Genomic DNA, 22,594 nt, shown 5'->3' with positions numbered 1-22,594 from the left:
GTAAATATTCCTGGCAGCCCAGAGAATAAGTAGTAATACATTATTCATAACATGTCAGCCTTTAATTCATCAGCAACATAGCTTTGAGTGGGTTTGCTTCAGGGAGGAAATGAATGGTGAATATCTGCGACTCATGAGAAAATTACAACTTGTGTTATGGAACAACCATTCCCTCACCCTTCTTCCCTCTAATTATGTCTCAACAAAGGTCCCCCTCTTATTCTCTACTACTCTCTTCATACAATTCTCCTTCCTCTCCTGGTTTTGTTTTTACTTGCCTCTCCCTCTGGTCTCCCCTTCTCTGTTTTTCCTGCAGGGGCGGCAGATGTGAGAAATGCTGGACCAGCTGGCTGCTGCAGCGCTGACACACACAGACACACACTAATCTAGAGAGATCTGCGGAGCCATGTGCCCTCTTTGTGTTTTGGTGGCTTTGTGAGGAAGATAAGAGATTCTGAGGATGTTGATGACTGTGTGTATGTACGGGAGTGTGTAATTTGTGTGGCATCTGCAGACATGCCAGTGTAGCATGTTTACTGTTGGACCCTCTTGTTTATGTTTAAAAAGAAATGATCCGACAGTCAAAAGGGACAGAAGGTCTGGCTGGCGCCTCTCTGCACCCTCATGCTGCATAACTTACTGTCTTCCTGCTTACCACAGTAGGGGTGCGCACCGGGCTGGGTTTTAGAGGGGAGGAGTTGGGCGAGTTAGGGGCCCAGTGAGTTGTTCCTGCTGTGGAAGCAGCGGTGAGAAGCGGGGGCCGGGAGAGAGAGAGAGAGAGAGACCAGAACAGGGCGCTGACTCTTCCCCTGGAGCTAAATGTAGCATTCAGTCTGCCTGGCCTGGCCATAAAGAATAGGGAGAAATGTGTGAAGAGAGGGAGGGGCGGGGAATATGTATGACTTTAATCAGAGACTGTGTAAGCAGGTAAGTGGCTGAGCCGGTAAAGGGACCCATAACCAGGTGTGAGAGTGGTTTGTGGTGGGGGCAGGGGTTGTTGTCTAGAGCAGAGTAGAAAAAGGCAATACTTGATACTAACTAAACTGTGTCCGCGTCTGGCCTCACCTGGTCAACTTTGTAATTATGTTAACTTATTTTCTGATCGGAAAGTTTCTGATTTAAATGAAACCTTTTTGACCATTTTATTTCGACAAAGTTCTTGTAAGAGAACTTTTTGTTAAATAAAAAAAAATGGTTTTGTAGATATTTGTTTACAATTCTTAATGTAAGGTCTCTAACAAAAACACATTTTGGGGTCTATACTCAGGTATCATCCTGGCGCTAGTAAAACAATACCCTGCACTATATAAAGCATAATATATCATACATAAAGAGATATGATATGCTACAGCGCACAATTGCCGTTATAGTTGATACATGAAGAACTCACGTGCTTACTCGTGACCGGCCAAGAGAAAGCAGTTTGTTGCTGTAATGGAAACCCCGTGCTCAGGGAACTTTCCATTCATTTACTTCTAACTATTGGTTCCGTGCGGTCACTTAAAATAGAAGACATCCATTCAAGATCACTGAGGCTTGGCCTGGGCCTCTACATTCACTGCCGAGTTACTGTGGACAAAGTGCTTTAATGAATCAGGAATGAAAGATAAAGAGCAGGTGGCTTCAGATTCAAAGTGGCCTTTTCTTTGGTTAAACAGGTAATATGTAGTCACACCTGTATTCTGTCGAGTTATGCGAGCTGCAGGCTAACAGAGTAGGTGGAGGCAGGGATGGCTGACGTGGATGGAAACAAGCGGCGGCATTCCATCGTCTGGTGGACAGAGGTTTACTCTTTCTTCACCGCTAACGTCACAGTCACATTTCCTTTCCACTATGCAGACATAGTATCACTCATCTGCCACCTGCTCTCACCAAACCAGATGTTGCCGCAAAAAGCACTGATCACGGGCACTACGTAAACCCAGCCTTTCCCTGAGAGCACTACGTAGAGAAGGATGTGTACTAAAATGAATGAGTGGCACAGTTAGAGTTAAAACAACAGGCTTCTGATTACATACTTATTTGTTTGTGGGAGAGGCCTACTTGGGGTTACAGTAAAAACAGTTACATAAGAACTTTTGGGAAGAACTTGCAATGCATAAAAACATCACTTTTCAGATTAGATTAACATAAAACACCATGTACATCTAGAGCCAGTTTTAGCCTGACTTTTATCAGTAATAACAAGCTGCTCCCTGTAATCTCATCAAAGGACAACCACCCTTGACATATAGACAGTAAAGACCCAGATTTAATTACAAAACACACCACACGATTAAAAAGGAGGGGAGTAGAAGAACGAAAGGCAACTTCTGGAAACACTCTGATGTCACTGGCCTTGTAAGTGGGTGGATGTGTAAAGCCTTAAGCTGATGAGTGAAGAAACAACAATGAACATGAAAACCACAGCAATAACTTATGGACTTATGGTTAAAAAAAGAACAAAGAAGAGATGAATTCAAATCATTACAGCGTTGACGTTATGGCGCAGCAGCTGCAAGAGGCGGTCCTATGTTGAAGGAAGTATGTCACACCGGTGTGTTAAAATCTCAAAACAGCAAGTTTTAACCATCTAGAGATACAGGAAATAGACACTGAACTTCTAAGGCTACAACAAAACCCACATGACAAGCTGTCCAAAATGAGTAGGACATTGTGGGCAAAGCGCCTACAGCGCTCCGCTGAGAGAGATGGCCCAACAGGTTGGGTCTGGAAGTCAGCGGACATTCCACTTTTTTGAGACAAAGAAAACACTGACTCCAGGCCAGTAGTAAATGAGTCACAACCGCAGCAGATGCGCCTTGGGGCCTGGCAATAGCTCAGTCCCGGCCCTCCTGATGTATACTTTCAGCCAAACGTAGCTGGGCTCAAAATGACAGACGGGTCAGGCGCCCAATCGTGTTAAAACCGAAATGAATAAATAAAAATCAGAGCAGCTCCAAGTTGCTCTGTAAGACCTTCAGTTGGCGATGCGTTCTGGTTGTGTGGGAGTGGTGTAGTATGTTTAGGTAAGGTCTTAGCCAGTGAAAACAGTGCCGACTGAAGGTCTTTAGAGCCAGGGGTTTTTCTATAGGCCCGGATAAAGGTCAACAGGGCCAGGAGACACTCCGCACACTGAACTCAGCGACCCGCCCTGTTACACAAACCTCCTCAATTAGACAAAAAGAGTGCTGTTTCAGCTGCCACAGCTGGAAAGTACAGTACCTGCCAGCCACACTCTCCTTCTAAAAAAAAATTAAAGAACTGATCGTAGAAATGGCAAACTAGCCAATTTATTTCCTCTTTACACTCCATTCCTAAAAACTGGATTGTGTGCGCTGCATCAAATACAGAGCATGTGTATGATGCATCTGTAGAGTGTATATCTGTGCATGTGCAAACAAAACCTGCGCCACAATAGGCACCATCACACTTGGCAAAGCAGTAGGAATTTACCTCCGTCTTTAATGGCTGTGAACCTTTCCACTTTTTTATCATAAGGTGCTCATGCCTCCTTTCTACAGGGGCCATAAACACAATGCTATTATCATTGCTGTCATATCTTTGTTGATGAGACATAATACATGGCATTTTAGACATCATATCAATATGTCAAGTCATTTAAAAAGATGCGCCGGATATCACCAGTTCTTGAATGTCAGCTTTTCTTTTACTTATTCTCTCCTTTCCACCTTTCAAAAAAGTCTTGAAGTCCTCTTTCTCGCTTACCTCCCTGGCTTCGCGAGTCTATTGCTCTGCATTCCTGTAGGGGAAGGGCTGCATGCAAAGACATGCCAACGCTGACACAGCCTGGCTAAACAAAGGAGAGAAGAGCAACATGAACAGTGAACTAAAAGGAGGTCAAGAGCAAGAGATCTAAGAAGCAAAGCTCTCAGTTTGATTTGACTTGGCTTTTCTCGTTTGACAGGTAGATGTGTGCACTTTATGAGCAAACATATTGGGGTTCAACTTCATGCTCGATTTAACAGCAGCAATGGCACAAAGGAGAAATACATGACTGCCTAATTACCGCTGCTTTCATAATCCAATTATGAGTCAGGTTAGTTTGGAAATGTTGAACTGCATACTGTCTGGCACTGGAGTGATTTCAAAAAGGAAGTTTGCAAAGAAGAGACAGAAGCCAAGTATGTTTGAAAGACAGGAGGCCATGTTCTGACTGGTTTATGAGAGGACAGGAGTTGAGGAATACCAGACTCGTGTCCAGACGTTTATAAATCACCATCTCCATGGATACTGCTTAGATTAACCACGATCATAATCGGCAGGAAGAGGCCAGAATGGAATATGAAGAGGAGAGAGGAATGAAATGGGAGAGGGCAATGGACGAGGAAGGAAGGAAGTGAGAAAGAGGGAGTAGTTGAGGGCAGTTCAGCGAGTGGGGTAAAGTGCAAAACAGGACAGAAAAAGAATGAGAGAAGTTTGGATTAGAAGAGGAGTGAAAGAGTTTGGCTCAGTGTGGGAGGTTGTCACAGCACGCCCTGGCCGCTGCACTCCTCCTCCCCACATTCCTTAGCAGGGGAGTCTCTATCTGTCCCATACTTCACCACCTGGGAAGCCAAACACCTGTCTGTCAAGTGTAAGAGCGAGCGTGCACACACATACACACACCAGGCGTGTACCTGTGAGCAATCCTGTTCAGATGCAAGGTCAGCTAAGATATGACAAGTCAATAAGCTGACACAGGCGGAGAGGTTACGGATTAGCAATCAAGGTGGAAGAGAGACCGGTGAGGTAGCAGACCTCTGGAATAACCTGTGACATGTTGCTGCATCACAAGTGTTCACACTGCACGGCCAGAGTATGACTCTGTAGTCAGGCCTGCAGGTAAAAGGGAAATGGTAATGAGACTTTCTGTCTTGCTAACGGGCTGCAGGTCTGTGGCGGAGTCACTCCATCACTACCATGAGATTAATCACAAAACACAAAAGGGGCTGAGGCGCATAGACAGTGTGGGAAAGTGGGTGTACTGTGCACTCATAATGACTTAGAATAGTCACTGCCAGGTTGCAAGAGGGTTCAAAATAATGTGAGTACCGCTAATAAGAGTTAATTCTCGACTTTGGAAGTAGGATTAGAGAAAACAATCTCACCGAACGGTCCATTTAGTAGCAGTCCTGGAGCTTCTGATCGTATCACATGATCTTTATCATCAACAGGTGGAGTTTGCCCAGTTATCATGGAACTGTAGATGTTAAAATTTCCTTTTTTTCCAAAGCACTTTAAGGACTTTTCTTCGACGTTGGCTAAAAAGCAATGTTCAAACCACAGACTATAAAAAAATAAATTAAAAAAAAAAACTTGGATGTGGCAGTGTTTCCCCACATATAGACTTTACTTGGGCTGGGCGCCCAGGTATATTAACGGCCACCCAGGTATACTTTGCTCGCCCAATTTAGCATTTTACAGAGAAACATAGAGAGAATTGTTATCTATTACGTTACAAGAAGCGGACATGGTGGATATCTTACAAGCACGGAAGATGTAAAGCAACAGTGAACACACTAGTGCAGATGTCACTTGCTATCACGTTGTATTCGCGGGTGAAAAAATCCAGAAGACGAGTTTGATGTCTTTTGAGCAACTTTATAAAACGTACGGCTGATGGAGAAAGTCAACAGAGCAGACACATACATGGAGCGAGGGACAGAAAGAGGCGGGGAAAGCCGATGTGTTTGCTGCAGAGGTGCAGGTGTGTGAGTGGGAAAAGAGAACTACTGTAAAACAGACGATTCAAGTGGTGAGCAAACACTAAAATAAGTTGGAGAAAAATGGTGAAATAAGTAATAAGCTACTAGAAATCAAAAATATACCCCGCTAACACCAACTTCATACGTCAATTTGCAACCAGTGGAGTTGTCCGCCGCTGGTCACTAGAAAAAAAAATTGCAGGTTTAAAGGGCTTGCGACAGCATGGGCTTCACTTTCCAGACCCAAAGGTTCCCACTCATTTCAAACTGATAGCTGTCATGATATGTGAGTTAATATACATGCACATTAAGTGAGGTGCATGTGTGTTATGCCTTGTGCTGGAGGAAATGGAAAAGACCCCCCTCCCTCCTCCCCAAGGTTACACATCTTCCCAGAACTCTAATAAACGAAAAGAATGTGCGTTCTCCTGGGAAGAATATGATAACCTTGGCACAACACACACACAGTACACTTGCTGATGTCCCAACTGCAGATTAAATTCTGAACATTTCTGAACCAAACCAAAACATTACCTACAGATTACAGCTCCAATGTAACACAACAGTGTGCAGGGTGGTTTGGCTTGTGAGAAAGAACATTCTTTTATACACAAGTGCACACACACACACACACACACCCCCCCACCTAAGGTGAGAGAGCAACACTGCCACCGTCTGGCACAAAATGTAGGTGTGTAGGTAACTGAAGTCAACCTGGAGGCAATCTAACTGTTTTTTTAGATGCAATAAGAGCTCCTTTTTGCATTTCAGTACAAAGAAGGCTGAGAGAAGGCGACATCACCTCGAACAGTACCCACCCTTGGAAAAAGACCTCTCACTGCAGACACTGTCTGAAACTTACACAACCTCACAGCTAGACTGAGTTTTCCATCCCACTTTTCCATTCCAGGTTTTATAATAAGGGTGTGGACGCTCTGTGTGTGTGTGTGTGAGTGTGTGAGAGTGTGAGAGTGTGTGAGAGAGTGAGTGCGTACGCTTTCAGTGTCACTTAAAACCGAACCAGCACTGTACTGACGCTACAGATGCCAGCATCCTTTGAAGACTGAGATTTCAGAGAGTCACTTTCCACTGGTGGCGTGTCTGAGCAAAGAACACAAGAGAAAGACGAGAGTAAAGAATAAATAATAATAATAGAGAAGGGAGAATAGTTTCGCAATTATTCAGTGAAACCACAAAATAAGGAGGGGGGAAGTTTGGGGGCAAGAAGATGGGAGTTTGTGATGTAAAGAAGAGGTGCAAGGAGAGCTATGGTCGAGACATATGCTGCTGTTTGCTCAGGAGCATAAGAGGCAGTCTGTGTGTGTAAGAGCAGTAGAGAATAAGGTGGGGGGCTGGATAGAGGAGAAAGACCATCGTGGAATACATGGACAGATTGAGGAAGAGGCGGGAAAAGGTTTGGGGTAGCGCCCATGTTTGCACAGGGTGTGTGTGTGTGTGTGTGTGTGTGTGTGTGTGTGTGTGTGTGTGTGTGTGTGTGTGTGTGTGTGGAGTATGACGGGGTAGGCCATGGGGCTTAAGGGTGAACAGAGCTCTCTTTTCATGGTCCTCAGAAGAAAAGAAAAAACAATAAAACCAGAGAGCAATGCCAGCATGGATTTCCAGGTCTGTCTGAGGGGAAGAAGCCCTTTGTTACAGCAGCAGAGAGGGGATTCAGAGAGTATACAACACACTTGCACCGTCTCAAACAAGCCAGAAGGTGGAGCTCAAAATCAGACTCATCTAACACAGTACTGCAGGACAGGTGACAGTACAGTAAAGCTGCAAATTCCACTAAGGGCTCTTGAGATGGGACAGAACCAAAGCACGCAAAGACAGCACTGTAGGGGCTGTTGGTGAGTCTTACAAGCAAATGATGCAGAGAGAGAGAGAGAAGGCTGTGGGGTTCATGCAACACAAGTTTTGGCCGTCTTTCTGTTTTCTGCTCCAAGGCCCGCGCATACCCGCCCTGATCAAGCCCATTAACTCCTAAGTGACAGCATTTAGTCACATTATTCCCAATGAGGGGAATGTGGTCGTATAGCCTTCCCAGAACAGACTTACAAACACATACATGTACAGAACGTTCATTTAACATGTAAATCTAAGTTTGATGGTCTGACAAACCAAATTGTAGCACGGTGGGGAATGAGTGACTGATTGACAGTGACTGTGTCCACATGCCCTACATATCACTGACACCACCAGAGCGTGGTCAATGATGAAAACGAGGCAACTGCTGGTATGTTTAAAATGTTTAGAATCGTTATTACATAAAAGAGGTGGGTATGGCACACCCTGAATCTAAATCAAAGAAGCCATCATGTCGGCAGAAATAGTAATGATTTATATCCAGCTGATAAGATCGACACGCTGCCTGAAGAGCACAAGCCAAATCACATTAGTCTACTTCTTAACACACTAATCTGTTTCTAGGTATGTTACATAACTGCAGTGCAAGTCCACATTCCCTCGGCCCCTGAGAGACAAACAACAACAAAACAGAGACAAGAGGTGAAAGGAGAGGTTTGGTGTGTGTGAGTGTGTGGGGGGGTCCCCTTTTCCCAGGTGAAAGGTCTTCATTTCCTGCAGCACAGGAAAGCACAACTCCATCCGACTGTCTGCCATCTGAGCGAACAGCAGTGTTGGGGTTTGATTTGTTATTTCGCCCCCTCCAATCACCCGTTTGCTCTTTAACTCTGAGAATATGGAGCTAACTAACTGACGAACAGTAACCAAGTTGTACAGATCTATTGTGCCTTTTAGGATCTTAGGCTGCTGCATTATTGTAACAATTTGCATAACATTCGCCAAGACTTACCAATAATATTTATATGCATCCAATAAAAGCTATCTTTAGTAAAGTTAGTATCGATTTTGTTCATTTGTCACTACAATCTCTATTTGACACTTTTATTACAAATCAATTTTCAGGTACTGGGGAGGAGAACTATTCCTTCAACCTCTAGTCGGCTCAGAGGTGTTCAAAGTACCTAAGTGTGTGTGTGAGTGAGTGTGAGAGAGAGACATTGACATTTCTTGAAAAACTAGTTGAGTCTACAAAGCTGAAAAGTTCTAGTCATAAATAACAAATAGGTATTTTACATGAAAATGATCTTTAGTGAAATATGCAGTTAAAATTTTAATTACAATGACAGGTGTGCCCTATTGATATCAATGAGAGCAGACTAAACAGCAGAAACTCCTGTCTGTACAATGCAGTTGTTCTCTTTCTCCTTTTCATTCCCCCTTACAGAAGCAAAAACTAAAGTTCAAGCCCCCCAAATGAGCAAAAGTGGATTCCATCCATATTATTTTTTGGATGAAACTAAAAATGTATTCCTCATCCAAATACCAGTCCACAGTCCATTCTGTCCTTCAAATGGTGATGACACAGGGACATGAGTACAACAAGCAAAAACACAAAAAACATCCTACAAAAGTCAAGAAAAACACTCCAAGTGTGTTAATTTATCCACAACTCAAGCAAAAAAAAGAAAAGAAAAGAAAATTCCCCCTGATGACTGGACGAGGTCTCGCCACCATCTGACAGCAGAGGAAACTCTGGTCCATTGTGTGAGTTTGATTAAACAGTGGGAGTGGATGAAGCAGTAGGAAGTGGTCTCACCCAGGATCGGGCAAAGAGGTGAAGAGAAGCGTGTGACTGACGGAGACCGACAGATTAGCAAACCGTAAACCAAGCTGGTTGAAAATACGAGCGAGTCAGTGCTCCCTGAAGGACGTTCTCCAGAGTGTGCCTTTGTGTGCGTTTTAAAAGGGATAGTTTGGGATATCAAATATGTTTTGCTGCTGTAGTCTGTGTCTGCCGCAGTACATTGCTAAGCTTCAGTGTCGTTACAGCTCACCGCTTCCCCAAGCTGGGGACGCTAACTATTCCTTTAACCTCTAGTCGGCTTAAGGGCAATTTATACTTCTGTGTCAAATCGACGGTGTAGGCTACGGCGCTACGCAGAGGCTACGCTGTCGCCTGATGTGCACCTCCTCAAAATTGTAACTACATGTCGAGTCGACGCGGACCGTAAGCTCTGCGATTGGTTGGCTGGGTCATAGATATCCATGGATATCTATGGGCTGGGTAGCCTCGCAGTGCCTCTGAGCTGACCGGAAGTACCCCGTGCTTTTACAACATTTACTAGCGGCCAAAACGGCGACTGTAACACAGTGAATCAATATATTTGACCGTCGCAACCCGAGCGAAATGACTCGTTTCGCTATCAGAATGTGATCCATTCGGTCGGTAACATTTGAAAAGGCTACACTAGCTGCACGTCTGCACATACTGCGTACGTGTTTGGCAAAGGCAGAGCGGTGTTATTAGGTAAGACATGACAATATCACGTGCTTCTGAGTAGTGACCACAACAGAGGAGAGGAAGGGCGGCGTGCTAGGGATGGGGGAAGCTCAGAGACAAAGAGAAAAGGGCAGCAAATGTCACGGAAATTCCTGGACAAAGCCGCACATGTTTTGCGCCTTGAGGGCATTGCTGAGATGACAGTGAAACCACAGCGAGGCCCTGCCCTTTGTCAGAAGACTGGCAGGGAGGAAACACTGCAGCGTGTCCTGCTGAGAGGGAAAAGATGCACAAACACGTGTGCACGATCCTACAGCGTCACACAAACATTAACACAAGGGAAACTATTGTCTACAAACAGACTGACTTTTTATGTGCCCCCCCCATTTTTTTTTTTTTTTTTTAAAACATCCTCACCAACACATAAGGTACCAAAACAAGAAGCATGCCTGTTGTCTACAGATGGTGCATCAATGACCGAGGGAAGGAAGTGGGCGGAGGCAGCTGCTGCCGGTGACAGAATGGGAAAATAAAAAGACCAACGGATGGAAAGGAGACACATGAGAGGTCAAATCAATAGATGTCCTTGGAGCAGCGAGAACAGGGATATGTGCGCCCCTCCACTGCTGCTGTCGAGTGCCGGCGTTCACATCCTATGGTGAAGGATGAGCTGTGGTGAGAACAATATATTCTGAAGCTTTTATGTGAAGATGAGATCAGCAGCTCTTAACACTATGAAGTTAAATGTGTGTGCGTCTGTCTCCTCGCCAAGGGGATTCAGGTGTAAACAAGTCTCTGATTGGCTGGAGGGCAACTGGCTCCCCACCTGGGGAGAGATGAGCTTATGCAGTGACATCATCTCTCCTAGAGGGGGGATGGGAGGGCTGCTAGTGCAGTGTGCAACACACATCTGTCTGCAACACAAAAGACTTAAACAACAGTAAAAAATTCTGCAACTAAAGCCCATAACACGCTGGCAGACATCAAAAGAGGTCCAGCAATACTAAAGAGTATTTAAGGTTAGTCTTTGTTTGGCTCGCAGCCCCCGATCTGTACGTGAACATAATAAATGTTACAAACGTCACCGCAGAACATGCTGGAGTCAGCACTCCGCAGCCTCCCTGCTTGCTCCGGAGCAGCTTCTTCGCCACAGCTACTCTGATTAAGTATAGTCTCAAGGAGCGAGTTCAACGTGTGTGTGCGTGCGTCATGAATCTGGACATGACGTAGGTGTGATCCAGCTGTGCTTTCAAAGTGCGAAATATGACAATCTGTACAGAATGAAGTAGCATTTCTGGAGGCCACTTAAAACTTTTCATGTCTTCCCCCCGCCCCCCATCTCCCTCTCCGCCATGTCATAAGGCAGCTAATTGAAACAAATGTGGGGGCAAAGCTGCCAATGGCGCTGCAGCACAGAGGCAATTACACAGCAATGCAGGCAAGTGTGTGTGTGTGTGTGTTTTAGTTTGAGACCGAAAGCGAATAAGGAAGGTTTAAATACTCCCCACTGCCTTCTCTGTTCAATTAGGCTGCACCAGACCTCCCCTCCCTCTCACTCGGGACAAACTCAATAAACAGGAAGTGAGGCGCCTAGGCATTTCCTGTCTCCCTTCCAATGGGCCTCTTGTTCCCAGAGGCAGCACAGAGAGGCCATGAGCTGCTACGGCTGATTTCCCTGCCACCTTTAAAGCCCACACAAAGCCCCCATACCCTTTGTTTTAGTACTGGTTTGGTCTAAGCGTTTCCCTGCCACTCGACCAACCTGCAAACTGAGCTAATGACATACTGACATAATGAAGCATAATGAGTATTTCCATGCCTACAGGGCACCTGCTGCCACACACAGACAACTTTTACCCTGCTACTCTGCACGTAACTTTGGTAGCACTGAGAAGGTGTTTTAAACATGTTATACATGCTCCGGTTCCCTTTTCTGAATTTGTTTACCGTCTTTTTGTTTTATACTTATGTTAGCTTAGAGTTAAGTTGCTTCAGTAACAAAGGCGCTGCCAAGAGGCCTACTGCTTGTTTATTTAAGCGTGTGCGTGACTGCGTGTGTGCGCTGCTGACTGTGTGGATCTAAATGCGGAGGTGAGGTTAGTGCAAGGCTATCTCTTTCTCCCTCTCCTGAGCCAGCAGGACCAGGCTGCTCCTGAACACACACACACACACACACACACCCACCACAGTGTCTGTGTTACGCAACTGTACCCATGTGATGTGTGAGATGTGCCCTCCGCAGTGACTGGAGGGCAGGTGAAAATAGAGAAGGACAGTCATTCAGGTCAAGACTGCACCGACAAGCCAGCATCCCTCAATAAAGTGTCTACTGTAACACACGATCAGAAGATCAAGTAAACGCGGACACCTCGGGAAGGGTTTTTCTGTTCTCCATTATGATCGTCTGCAGACAGAAGACTGTAGGACTCTTTCAAGCTCAGAAAGCAGAGGAAAAGGCAGATCTCATTTATGGGTGCCCTCCACAGCCCGATGTCAGAAGAAATTCTTGGGAACTAGGGGAGGAAATCCAAAGAGAAAAGGTCCAAACCAAACAGGTTTTTTACAAATTTAAACCACATTTTTCTGACCTGTGCTCATCTGAGTGCAGCCATTATCTTGACGATAAGTAATAGGGAGTGTCATAATCATACTGGTTGATTTTTGACTGCATGCCCAATTTATTTAAGTGGAGTTTGGGTGGAGTAGTGTTAATGATAAACAAAAACTGGGTTAGGGGGGGACAACAGAAAGTAGAGCCGATTATACAGAATCGAAATTCAGCAAACATGAAATTCGAATTTCAAGTCATTTTATAGAAACAGATTTTTAACAGACCATCAAACCATCATTAAAAATGAAGTGGTTTCTTTTGCTGTTTAGTTATACGTCTCAGTGTTTTTCTCCAGCCAAAATGACAAAACATATTACACTGCAACAGCCACAGGAAATAATGCCTTTCCTCCTTCCTAATGATTTAATGAGATTTCTATGTGCTCATCACAGCTACAGCGGTCCAAATCTTTCACTAAACTTTTGTCACAGACTGGAGCATTTCAGCTCGATTCAATTCAGCCCCATCTGAGTGATGGGCAGCCACCCGAGGTGGGAGTCTGCTGGGCTGAGGGGAAGTAGTGCTGGGATTTGTTGGTGGAGAATGTCCTTGTTGAGCTGCACGTCTCTGCTCTGTGGAAGCAGCCAGGCCCGCCAAAGTTAGCCTAATGAGAGACACATGGAAAACAGTACGGCCTGCTCTGCTAATACACCACGCACAGTATGATGATGCACTCAGAACTATTATTCCGCACCACACATTATAAAATTTACAAGCTGATCCACTGAGAGCAAACACACATGGGCCTTTGTCATGGGAGGGAGCCTCCAGGTCTGAGAGCGCCAACTAACACGTCCAAGCACATCAAATGGGTACAGGAACATTAAACCTCATATCTGAGAGGAACATCGTATTTCCTGTTTCATGCTACAATTGTGTATGGAGAAATGATGGCCGCAACGACAAACATTTGATGATATTGCAAGGGGAGGAAAAACAGGAAAGGGACAACACTGACTAAAGCTGAATGAGAACTTGACCAAAGACTCAACCCCAACTGCGGTAGTTGCCTCAGGACTGTTGTGTTGGAGGAGCCCCCAGAAAACTGATCCAATGAGTTTGAGAGCGAATGAGAGAATGTGTTCACACGTGACAATGTACATATGTAGAGATCACAGTGTGGGGGATCCTAAGATAACTTTCAATGGTGTCACAAGGCTGACTTCCCAAAACCAAAAAAGGTCAAAATGCAAAGCTTGGCTACTTTGTTTCAGCTACACTTTCATGAACACAAAACTATTCAGAACCTAAGTCACCATGAATGAGAAGACTTTTCCCTGCTTTCTTGTGAACACATTAGTGCTGATGATTGAAAAATATGATTAGTAAATCTTTTTTTCAGTCCTTTTTCCTCAAAAAAATACATATTTTAATAGAACAATTACACTGTGCTGATTTGTTTGTGATTCAAATGAATTAAATCAAACATTTATTGACGACATATTCAACATTTGTTAAAGGAACATTATATTGTGATAATTATCATTATTGTTTTATTGCCCAGACTTAGTTGAGACTCCAGAGCAGTGTCTCAATTCGCGCTTTTATGTACTTGAACTTGCTAATTTGAGTGCACAAGTACATTCACACCAAGTATGGCAAAATGCAGTGCACTACGCCAGACACTTCTCACCCTCAATGGTCACCATCTTGGCTACGCAGCGGAAAGGGAGGGATCATCAACCTACCCAAAATTGTGAAAAAGGTGGCCGAGGAAGCTGCAGCCATTAAAAGAAGACAAAGATGAAGACGGTGGTCTGTGTTTGATTTGAGACAACACTAACCCGCTGAAATTTACAATTGTGTATCACACAAATACAGCGAAGGCAAAGATTTAATACCCCGTAAAATGTGTGGTTTTTACACTTTGTTTTTTTTTGTACATATTAAAACAAACTACATGTACTGTGCCGGTTATTTGTTAGCAATTTCCTCCTGCATCCAGTCTTTATGCTGAGCTAAGCTAACTGGCTACTGACTCCAGCATCAAATTGAACGGAATCATCTTAATTCGAAAAATCTTTCTTCCAAAAATTCAAATCATTCTTTTAAATACATGCTAAATAGTTGTGTATGGTTTGTTTACATGCATGTGATGAGGATGTCTTCTACTTCTAACAGTCTCTGTTATGACAGTGTACATGATTCATCATCATTTTATTATACTTATGCAAGGGTTTTAGGGTGGATTTGTTGACTCCTAGTGAGCATCTGTGTGTGAACAAATGAAGTTCTTAGCCAAGTGTTTCCTACTTAAGCTTACCTAGTACAAAACATCAAATCTTTGCTCCTGACTGCACAAAAACACACAAAAAAATTACAAAGACTGAGAAATGAAGGTCAAGTCCAACTTATTTTACTTTACAACAGACCATTCAGTCGCTCCATTCTAAACAGGATGATGAACATTGGAGCTGAGCGGAGTCGTCGGAGAGCTGGCAGGCAGTTTCTGCTCCACACAATGCTACTGTTGAAAGCTGAAACACCGGAGCCCAGGGGACGGAGCATTGGCCCGGGTCCCGAGGTCAACGAATACCTGTTTGGATGGGTGTGCCTCCAAAAACACACATCAATCAAGCCATATAACATCACCGCCAAGCTGCCTGATTGGCTGACGCAGGTCCTAAAGCAGAGGAAATGCTAAAAATAGATATGACGGCCCATTTTGGTTTAATGAGCCCATGAGACATCAGTGCAGCGTCCAGGTCCCACCCCGGCCTCGATCACGAATGGGGGAGAAAAGAACATAAGTGCTCCTGGCACAAGTCCTGCCTTCACAAGGCTTCTGTGTGTTTTCCACCAAGGCCTACGGTATATAACACATGTGCAGTCTCACTGATACATGACACACTCATAAACGGCAGGCTGTTATTCATACTAAGACCAGCAGTGAAGTGTAAACAAAGTTCTGAATCACAGTGAGGGCTAATGTAATCCAGCTGTGCTGTGTGTGTCTGTGTTAAAGCTACAATTTTACCCTCACCATCAAATGCTCCTTAGAGAACCAGAAAGTTATATTTAGACTTTATACAGCAGTTAAGGCAGGCTGAGGCTGGCTAACCCCACAACCACAAAAGAGGGGAACCAGATCCTTTCTGCTCCGACTGCCAGAGAGCCTAACCTAAATCATCTACCCTTTCTCTCAAGCACAATAACCAGCTATATGAGTTCCAGTAAGTCAGTCAGATTTTAAAATTAAAGCCACAGGCTCTCCAACACATGATAGTTGCTGCAGGTCTATCTGTCAGGAACAGAAAGTAAATTCATGCTTTAACAATAAAAAAAAGTCTGTTAAGTCAATGCTCTGCAAACAAGACATACGGAAAAAAGGGAACACTGTGTCCAGATAAACAGCGGTGCATAGCCAAAAGGGGGCACAGAGGAGGATGAGAGGAAAAGCTGGGCAAGCCTGACTGACTACCAGACTTCTGGCTCCATGGCATTTTGTTCAACTAGTCTTGACCTACCCTGCAAACAAACGGTATAACCAGCAACGTCTCACACTCCTCCCCTTCGGTCAGCTATAGGAGGCTGGCTATGTGCCATCCTCAACTCCATTCCTCCTTCTCCTCCTCCTCTCCTCCCACAAGTCAAGATAAACCGTGTGTCTGACTACAGCAGAATCTCTGCCCGCTACAGCAGCACTGTCCTCAAATGTCTCCTACAAAACCGCAGCAGCATAGCAGAGACAGCAAATGTGAAGTGGGGGCAGATGGAGAAGTTAGTCAAAGGTCTGAAAATGTAAGTTGATGAATGCTAAAAAGGTATGACATCAACAACAACCATCGAGAACAACAGTAAAGAGGAAGGGAAGGTCAAGAAGGGGAAAAGAGTAACAGTGACTTGCTTAACTACCGATAGAAGAAGCAGTCGCAGCACACCAGAACCCCCATCCAGTCGGTGGCGAAGCAGAGCAGGGGGCGATGAGGCTCCCACCTACAGCACTCTTCCTCCCTTGTCACCGCTACTCTCTCGCAAACTCGGCTACAGGTGCAGCAGCTCCAGCGGAGCACCTTGTGTGCTCACATGCAGCTACTGAACCGGACAGATGGACGGACGGATGCGCGCAGGCTTTTCAGCTCATCAGCCAAACGAACATGGAGAGATACACTTTCAAAACAAAACAAAAAAAACATTCACAAAACCAAGCGCACTTGTGAGCATGTTTCTCTTTCTCTATCCTGTCCAACTACTGCAACTGCCTGCCTCACTTTCACACTCTTGCTCTCTTTCTCCCTCCCTCCAACCTCTCTCTCTCTCTCTCTCGTTCACTTGCTGGCTCCCACTTGAAAGGCGGGAAGATTAGCTTGGCAAACAGAGTCCCATAAACAAACTGCTGACTGCTGGGCAGTACAGGGTGGACTGCAGGGGAGAAAGAGAGAGCGAGATGACAGAGACACAACGAGAGAGAGGTGGGGGGGGGGGGGGGGGGGGGGGGGGGGGGGGGGGCAATTCTTGGGTGGCAGTAATCTCAGCCATCTGTATACATACTAAACAGGGGCTCAACATCCTATCTCCACCCATCGCTCACTCGCAGCGAACACACGCTCCGCTTGCTAAGTCAATGCTGTCAAACCTCTCTGGAATGTTACTGCAGCAAGTTGACAGCCTCTGCGTGCTTTTGCATCTGAAGTGACGTGTAGCTAAGCAGACGCTAATTGTCAACTCTTAAGTCAACACTGAGGACGACCTTAGCGAGCGTGGCACAGGATGCACACACACCGTTGCGGGCACGTATACAATAACCATGACTCTTCATTCACACAAATGATGCAGAGGGACGGGATGGGAGGGGCTGGCGCGGAGACAAGCCCCCAGGAAGCGAGCCAATCGCTGCAGAGTACTCTTGTTATGGTGTGGGCAAATAAGGTGAAGGACACAGAGTGAATTATGGGCCTCGTTACACCTCTCTCTCTCCCTCTATTCCCTGCATCAGTCAATAAGCGCAATCACTTTCTTTTGCCCTCTGCTATTGACTTGCTTCTTTGCACATCAAAACACACAGACTGCAGTGGTCAGGTAGGAAGAGTGTGTTTGTGTGCATGATGCTGTTATCCTTGGCTGCAGTCAGTCAGCGCTGGACCCGACGGACACCAACGGAGGATTACCCAACCGTGATGAAAGCAGCCGACACTGTCAAATACTGACGCTCTGTTCGGAGAAACAAATCACTGCAGACTGCCAGGAGAAAGAATGAGACACAACAGAGGCAGGGACGACAGCCACCTTCAGAAGACAGCGGTTCTGCTCTGTCACCAACTTATCAAAAAAAAACTCCTGAACAGTGAGATGAATTTAACGGTCGCCAGACCAAGTAGATTACAGCTAACCGTGCTGAACATAAACTTCACACGTCTTTCTGTGCTAAAAGATGACAAATGTGAATTGCAGCAGCCCAGCAAAGCATTTTTACGTTCCATGATGTCATCCCTCCTCCTCTTCTTTCTCCTCCCGAGAGGCCTGTCACCAGGAGCTGCAGCTAAGAGGCCTCCTCTTTCACTGTTTAATTACCTTATCCGTCTCACCTGCACACACACAGATGTGAATGCACACTTGCAACAGAGTACACAGGTGATAGTAACATACCCTTTTGTTGCACGCACTTCCTACGTGAAAACAGAGAGAGGTTAAAGGAGGAGAGGTCTACAGGGATGACATCGTTCTCGAATTTTTGGGCCGTGTGATTCAGTGGGTGTTTGGCACTCATTAGCTCCCTTTGTGTTTCAGTTCCAAAAAGCCAGGATGCGGGTTTTGTGTGTCTGTCGAGTGCAGCGGAAGGCCATATGCCCTATTGTAAGGCAAAGAGGAAGAGGAGTGCCAGTGGAAAAGTGTGACAAGTGAAACTGCCATTAAATCAACTGTCACTTTCAACAATAACAACGTTATTGTGCACCTCCGCGAGCGAGTGCTTCCTCAAACTTTTGGGCCTTATCGTAAAATCCAGACAAACAACAAAAAAAGCAAGACATCCGCTTATATTATAACAGTAATACGGGCTGGATTCGAGAAAACTGTGTGACTTGGTTGGCGTACGGCAAAAAGACAAAGAAATAATGTTCCTTATGAACTTGTGATTTGGAGAGATAACACAATGAGGGGAGAGAGAGACTGAACCGCTGGGAAAGGGGGAAAGACCAGACTCGTGACCGGGTTTAGAAACGCCACGATATGAAGAGAGCCCCGTTGCGATCATGTGAAGGAAAAGTGGGTTAGCGGGGGAAAAGAGGCAGCCACACATACAAAGTTGCTAGGTGATGGGGCGGCAAGAGGGGGTATTTCTGTGGAAAGGAAGGAGAGAGAAGGATACAGAGGGAGGGAGAAGGAAAATGAGAGAAGGGGAGAGATCACCTTGCCCTTTTACGAAACGGAAAAGGGGAAACAAAAGAGAGAGCCCCCACCACCACTAACAGCGAAGCAGATCTCCAGTTCCAGCTTTACAGAACAAACTACACGTGGGCGCCACACTGGTGAATTCACGAGGGACCCCTGTGAGGAACTGACATTATTATTTTCAGTGTCTGATTAGCCATGATCAAATGTTCAGATGTCATCAAAAGTGGAAAAAAAGGAGACAACATAATGTATATAAGCCGCAATACAGGTTTCACAGTGACTTTTCATTACTTAGCTTCACAAATCCTCAATATCCATCACAATGAAGACCTTGTATGTGCATAGTATTGATAATGCTGTAATACAAAAGAAAGTCTCCTTCAGCATCATTTGAGAGTCATTGTATACTAAAACAATACCACAAAGTGCAACAAAGAGTCTATGCAGCAGCACTAAGCATCCACGCAATATCATAGACAAAGTGAACTGATTTATGAGCCATGCACATAACGAAGCGTGCTGCCCTGCTCCCTCCTCTCTGTATGGATTACACATCATTAAGTTGCACACATTACACCAGCCTCTTACCTATTTAGCGTATAGGACCCGTTCCGTTTAAACCTCATCCTGGACGACAGGAAGCGGATAAAGAAATCCAGAATTGACGGTGTTTAAGCTTTTTGTCGCACCTCGAAAGAAACGAAGCCCCACCGTGTCTCCCTCTGGACGGCTGCGGAACAAACAAACGCGGAACAATACGGAGTTGCTCTCTCTCTCTCTCCTCCAACACCTTTCTGTCGTTTCTTCAGACTTCCTTCTCCTCCTCTGCCCCCCACCAGTTTAGTTTCGGTGGGGCAGGGTTAACGAGACTTCAGACCGCAAGCGTTTCCATTAAAACAACAAAAAAAATGAGCAGGTATCGGTGACACGCGTGCGGTCCGGAGCCATGTGAAGTTGGAAAAATGTAGTGATATTAACAGAGAGTCTGGTTGAGGCTGGGTCGGCTTTGTGTCCACAGCCTCGCTGACGCAAACCGCCGCTTTTTTTTACTCCCAACACACACACAAAAACACCAAGATGAAACTTGATCCTTTTCTTTCAATATGACCACATCTACGTCCCCTCCACCGGCTCGGTGACTTAAAACGGAGCTAAAAGCGATATCTAAAAAAAAAAAAAAAAAAAAGAGAGAGAACAACAACATTAAAAAGAAAGGTTGTATCCCTGTATGAAAACCAGTTAACGATCCGAGCCAGCTTCCTTCTCCCCATTCATGGTCCTGAGGAGGCTATCACGTCTCAACAGCGTTTCCTATCTGATGAGCTATGTATACACACACACATTTTTATTCCTCCATATGCTGAACACAGACCAGACTCCAACACCCCAACGCAGCTCTTGTCAACGCCTGGAGGCTGAGACAGATTTGAAGCTAAGAATAGGGCTGAGGAGCCATTAATGCCATTTAAATCCAGAGTAGCCCTTCCAAGTGTTAAGTGTGTGTCTTTCTAATTGACACACACATTTTACATTTCATGAAACAGGAAGCTGGTAAACATGCTTGAACACCAGGGGCAGAATTTGGGGTTTTAATTTATTAATTATTAGCACATATCCCTGGATCAAATTACCACAGATTATAGGAGGATGTGTTTAAATAAAATAAAGAAAGACTTTGTGGACATTCATTACACTTCTGATGATTACACATTATTGTACAGGTGGTTGTTTGCCTTGTAGTGGTGATAACACTGGAGCTCTACCTACTTAATCTGCCACTATACTGCACCAGCGAACTCTCTACCTCACACCAGGTGCTGCTGCTGGGAGGATAATGACCAAGTGGCCAATAACAATGAACCATAACCACTGGCTGGCTACTGAGTAAGATCCATGCTATGCAGCATTTTCAACATCCTCTCTGACTAACACAGTGAGAATTGACAATGAAATGAGTTGCAGGAATGTTAACGTGTCGGGGAAATGACTGGCGATGGGATATGTCAAAGTTGTCTGAGCAGACAAAGAGGTGACACTGGAATGGCTTTACAATGAGAAAGTGTGATCTTCCGTGATCCACCCAGCCGCCTCACTCCATGCATTGCCCTCAGGGAAGCAAGCTCGCCGCAGATGGTCTTTACGCCCCTGGATGTGTGTATACTAGATACAGCTAAGGCGAGTCAAAGCTTTTGTTTTGTCAAGTTTGGATTTGTATGGTAATGGATTTTAAAAAAAGTTGGTACAGAGGAGATGATGGGGGGAGAAAGGGAGAGTGGGAATATGTTGAGCAGAGGGTCAGACCACAAAAACTGAAAAATGGAATAACCAGATGTGCTTTTCTTACAGCCAACTGAGGAAGCATTGGAGAAGGGGAGACAGACACGCAGCAAGGGTCCCAAACTGGAATCAAATCCAGGATAATGTTAATGGCTACATGTTTGTGTTTTAGTGACTTGAACTTGTCAAGACTGACCCCAAAAATTCAGCTTTTAGAACTTTAATAAAAGGATTTTTCACTGAAAGCTTAAAAACTACATATCTCCATGATAATAATAATAATAATAGACAGATATTAATTAAAAGTTCAGCTCATCTGAGAGCACACATCCACTTCAAAGAATCCCGAGCACCATGTCCACTAAAAAAAAAAAACTAATAATAAAATAAAATGTCTCATTAACTTTGTATATAGGTCATGAGGGATTAAAGTAGGGAGAAGTACAAAATGATGAATCCAGACGAGCGCTAAATTTAAGAGCATTCAGGGTTATTCAGCATTACATCACTGGGAGTGCGGTTCAGCATCTGTGTGTGTGCGATTCCTCTACTCCCGCAAAAGCACTCAGGGTTAGTTTCAATGGCTCCAAGCTAGTTTATTATTACAGTAAGAGCAGCCTGGCACAAGAAGTGCTGATCAATCACACCACCGCAGCTGCTGCTGCTGCTGCTCAGTCAGTCACTGCAGAGTTACACAACAGCCACTGGAGGGAGGAGAGGGAGACGCGGAGGAGGAAGATGATGAGAAGCAGGAGGAAGAAGAGGAGTATGAGGGGATTAACAGAAGATGAGAAGACTCTGGAGGGTATTGGCACAGAGAAGGATTAGAGTCAAAACAAAAAGGGAGGATGGTGAAAGGAGAAGCGGGTGAACACTGCAGACCACAGAGGCACAATTAGCCTGAGCTTTATTGATGCAGTTCAACACAAGCCCCCCCTCCTCCTTTCCTCCTCCTATTCAGTCTCAATCCATTTCTCCTTCCTGCACTTATTCATCGCCTGCACCTCAACTTCCCCTTGATTTTATTGCTCCTTTTGCAGCCCCTTCATTAAGCTAATTTGAGCTTTCTTGCTTCTTTCGCAATCCTTTCTATTCAAGCATCCCTCCCTCACATCATGAGCCCCTTCTCCACACTCGCCCCTTCAGTCCATCCAGCTGAATCACTCCCCACATTCTGCTTTCCCGGTGCATGTTGTGTAAGAATCAACTTTATAAGAATGTGTCCACACATACTAAAGGTGTTAAAGATGCCAGTGAATGCATGTAGCCGTCTCTTTGTCGTCTGAGGAAGGAGCTGCAGATTTCCTCTGAAGGTGCTGATATTCAGGATAAAATAAAATACTATAAACCTGTCTTCCCCCCCCCCCCCCCCCCCTC

General features: G+C 45.0%; 1 protein-coding gene across 3 annotated transcripts in view; it reads right to left on the bottom strand.

Moving 5' to 3' along the window:
• Positions 1-22,594, bottom strand: part of mob2a (MOB kinase activator 2a) — a 65,731-nt gene that overhangs the window by 17,730 nt on the left and 25,407 nt on the right. The window contains exon 1 of one of the 3 annotated variants that reach the window (XM_046036209.1): positions 19,529-20,068. The exons of 1 other annotated variant lie outside the window; for it this stretch is intronic. In XM_046036209.1, coding sequence (XP_045892165.1) covers positions 19,529-19,566 — 38 coding nt within the window. In that variant the 5' untranslated portion in view covers positions 19,567-20,068. Of the gene's footprint in view, positions 1-16,462; positions 16,722-19,528; positions 20,069-22,594 lie in introns of those variants that run through there. One more of the 3 variants, XM_046036210.1, reaches the window with a different exon arrangement.

The sequence above is a fragment of the Micropterus dolomieu genome, linkage group LG22, assembly GCF_021292245.1.
Source record: "Micropterus dolomieu isolate WLL.071019.BEF.003 ecotype Adirondacks linkage group LG22, ASM2129224v1, whole genome shotgun sequence".
Lineage (NCBI taxonomy): Eukaryota > Metazoa > Chordata > Actinopteri > Centrarchiformes > Centrarchidae > Micropterus > Micropterus dolomieu.
Note: the sequence above shows the minus strand (reverse complement) of the source record. Positions and strands in the feature narration are given on the sequence as shown.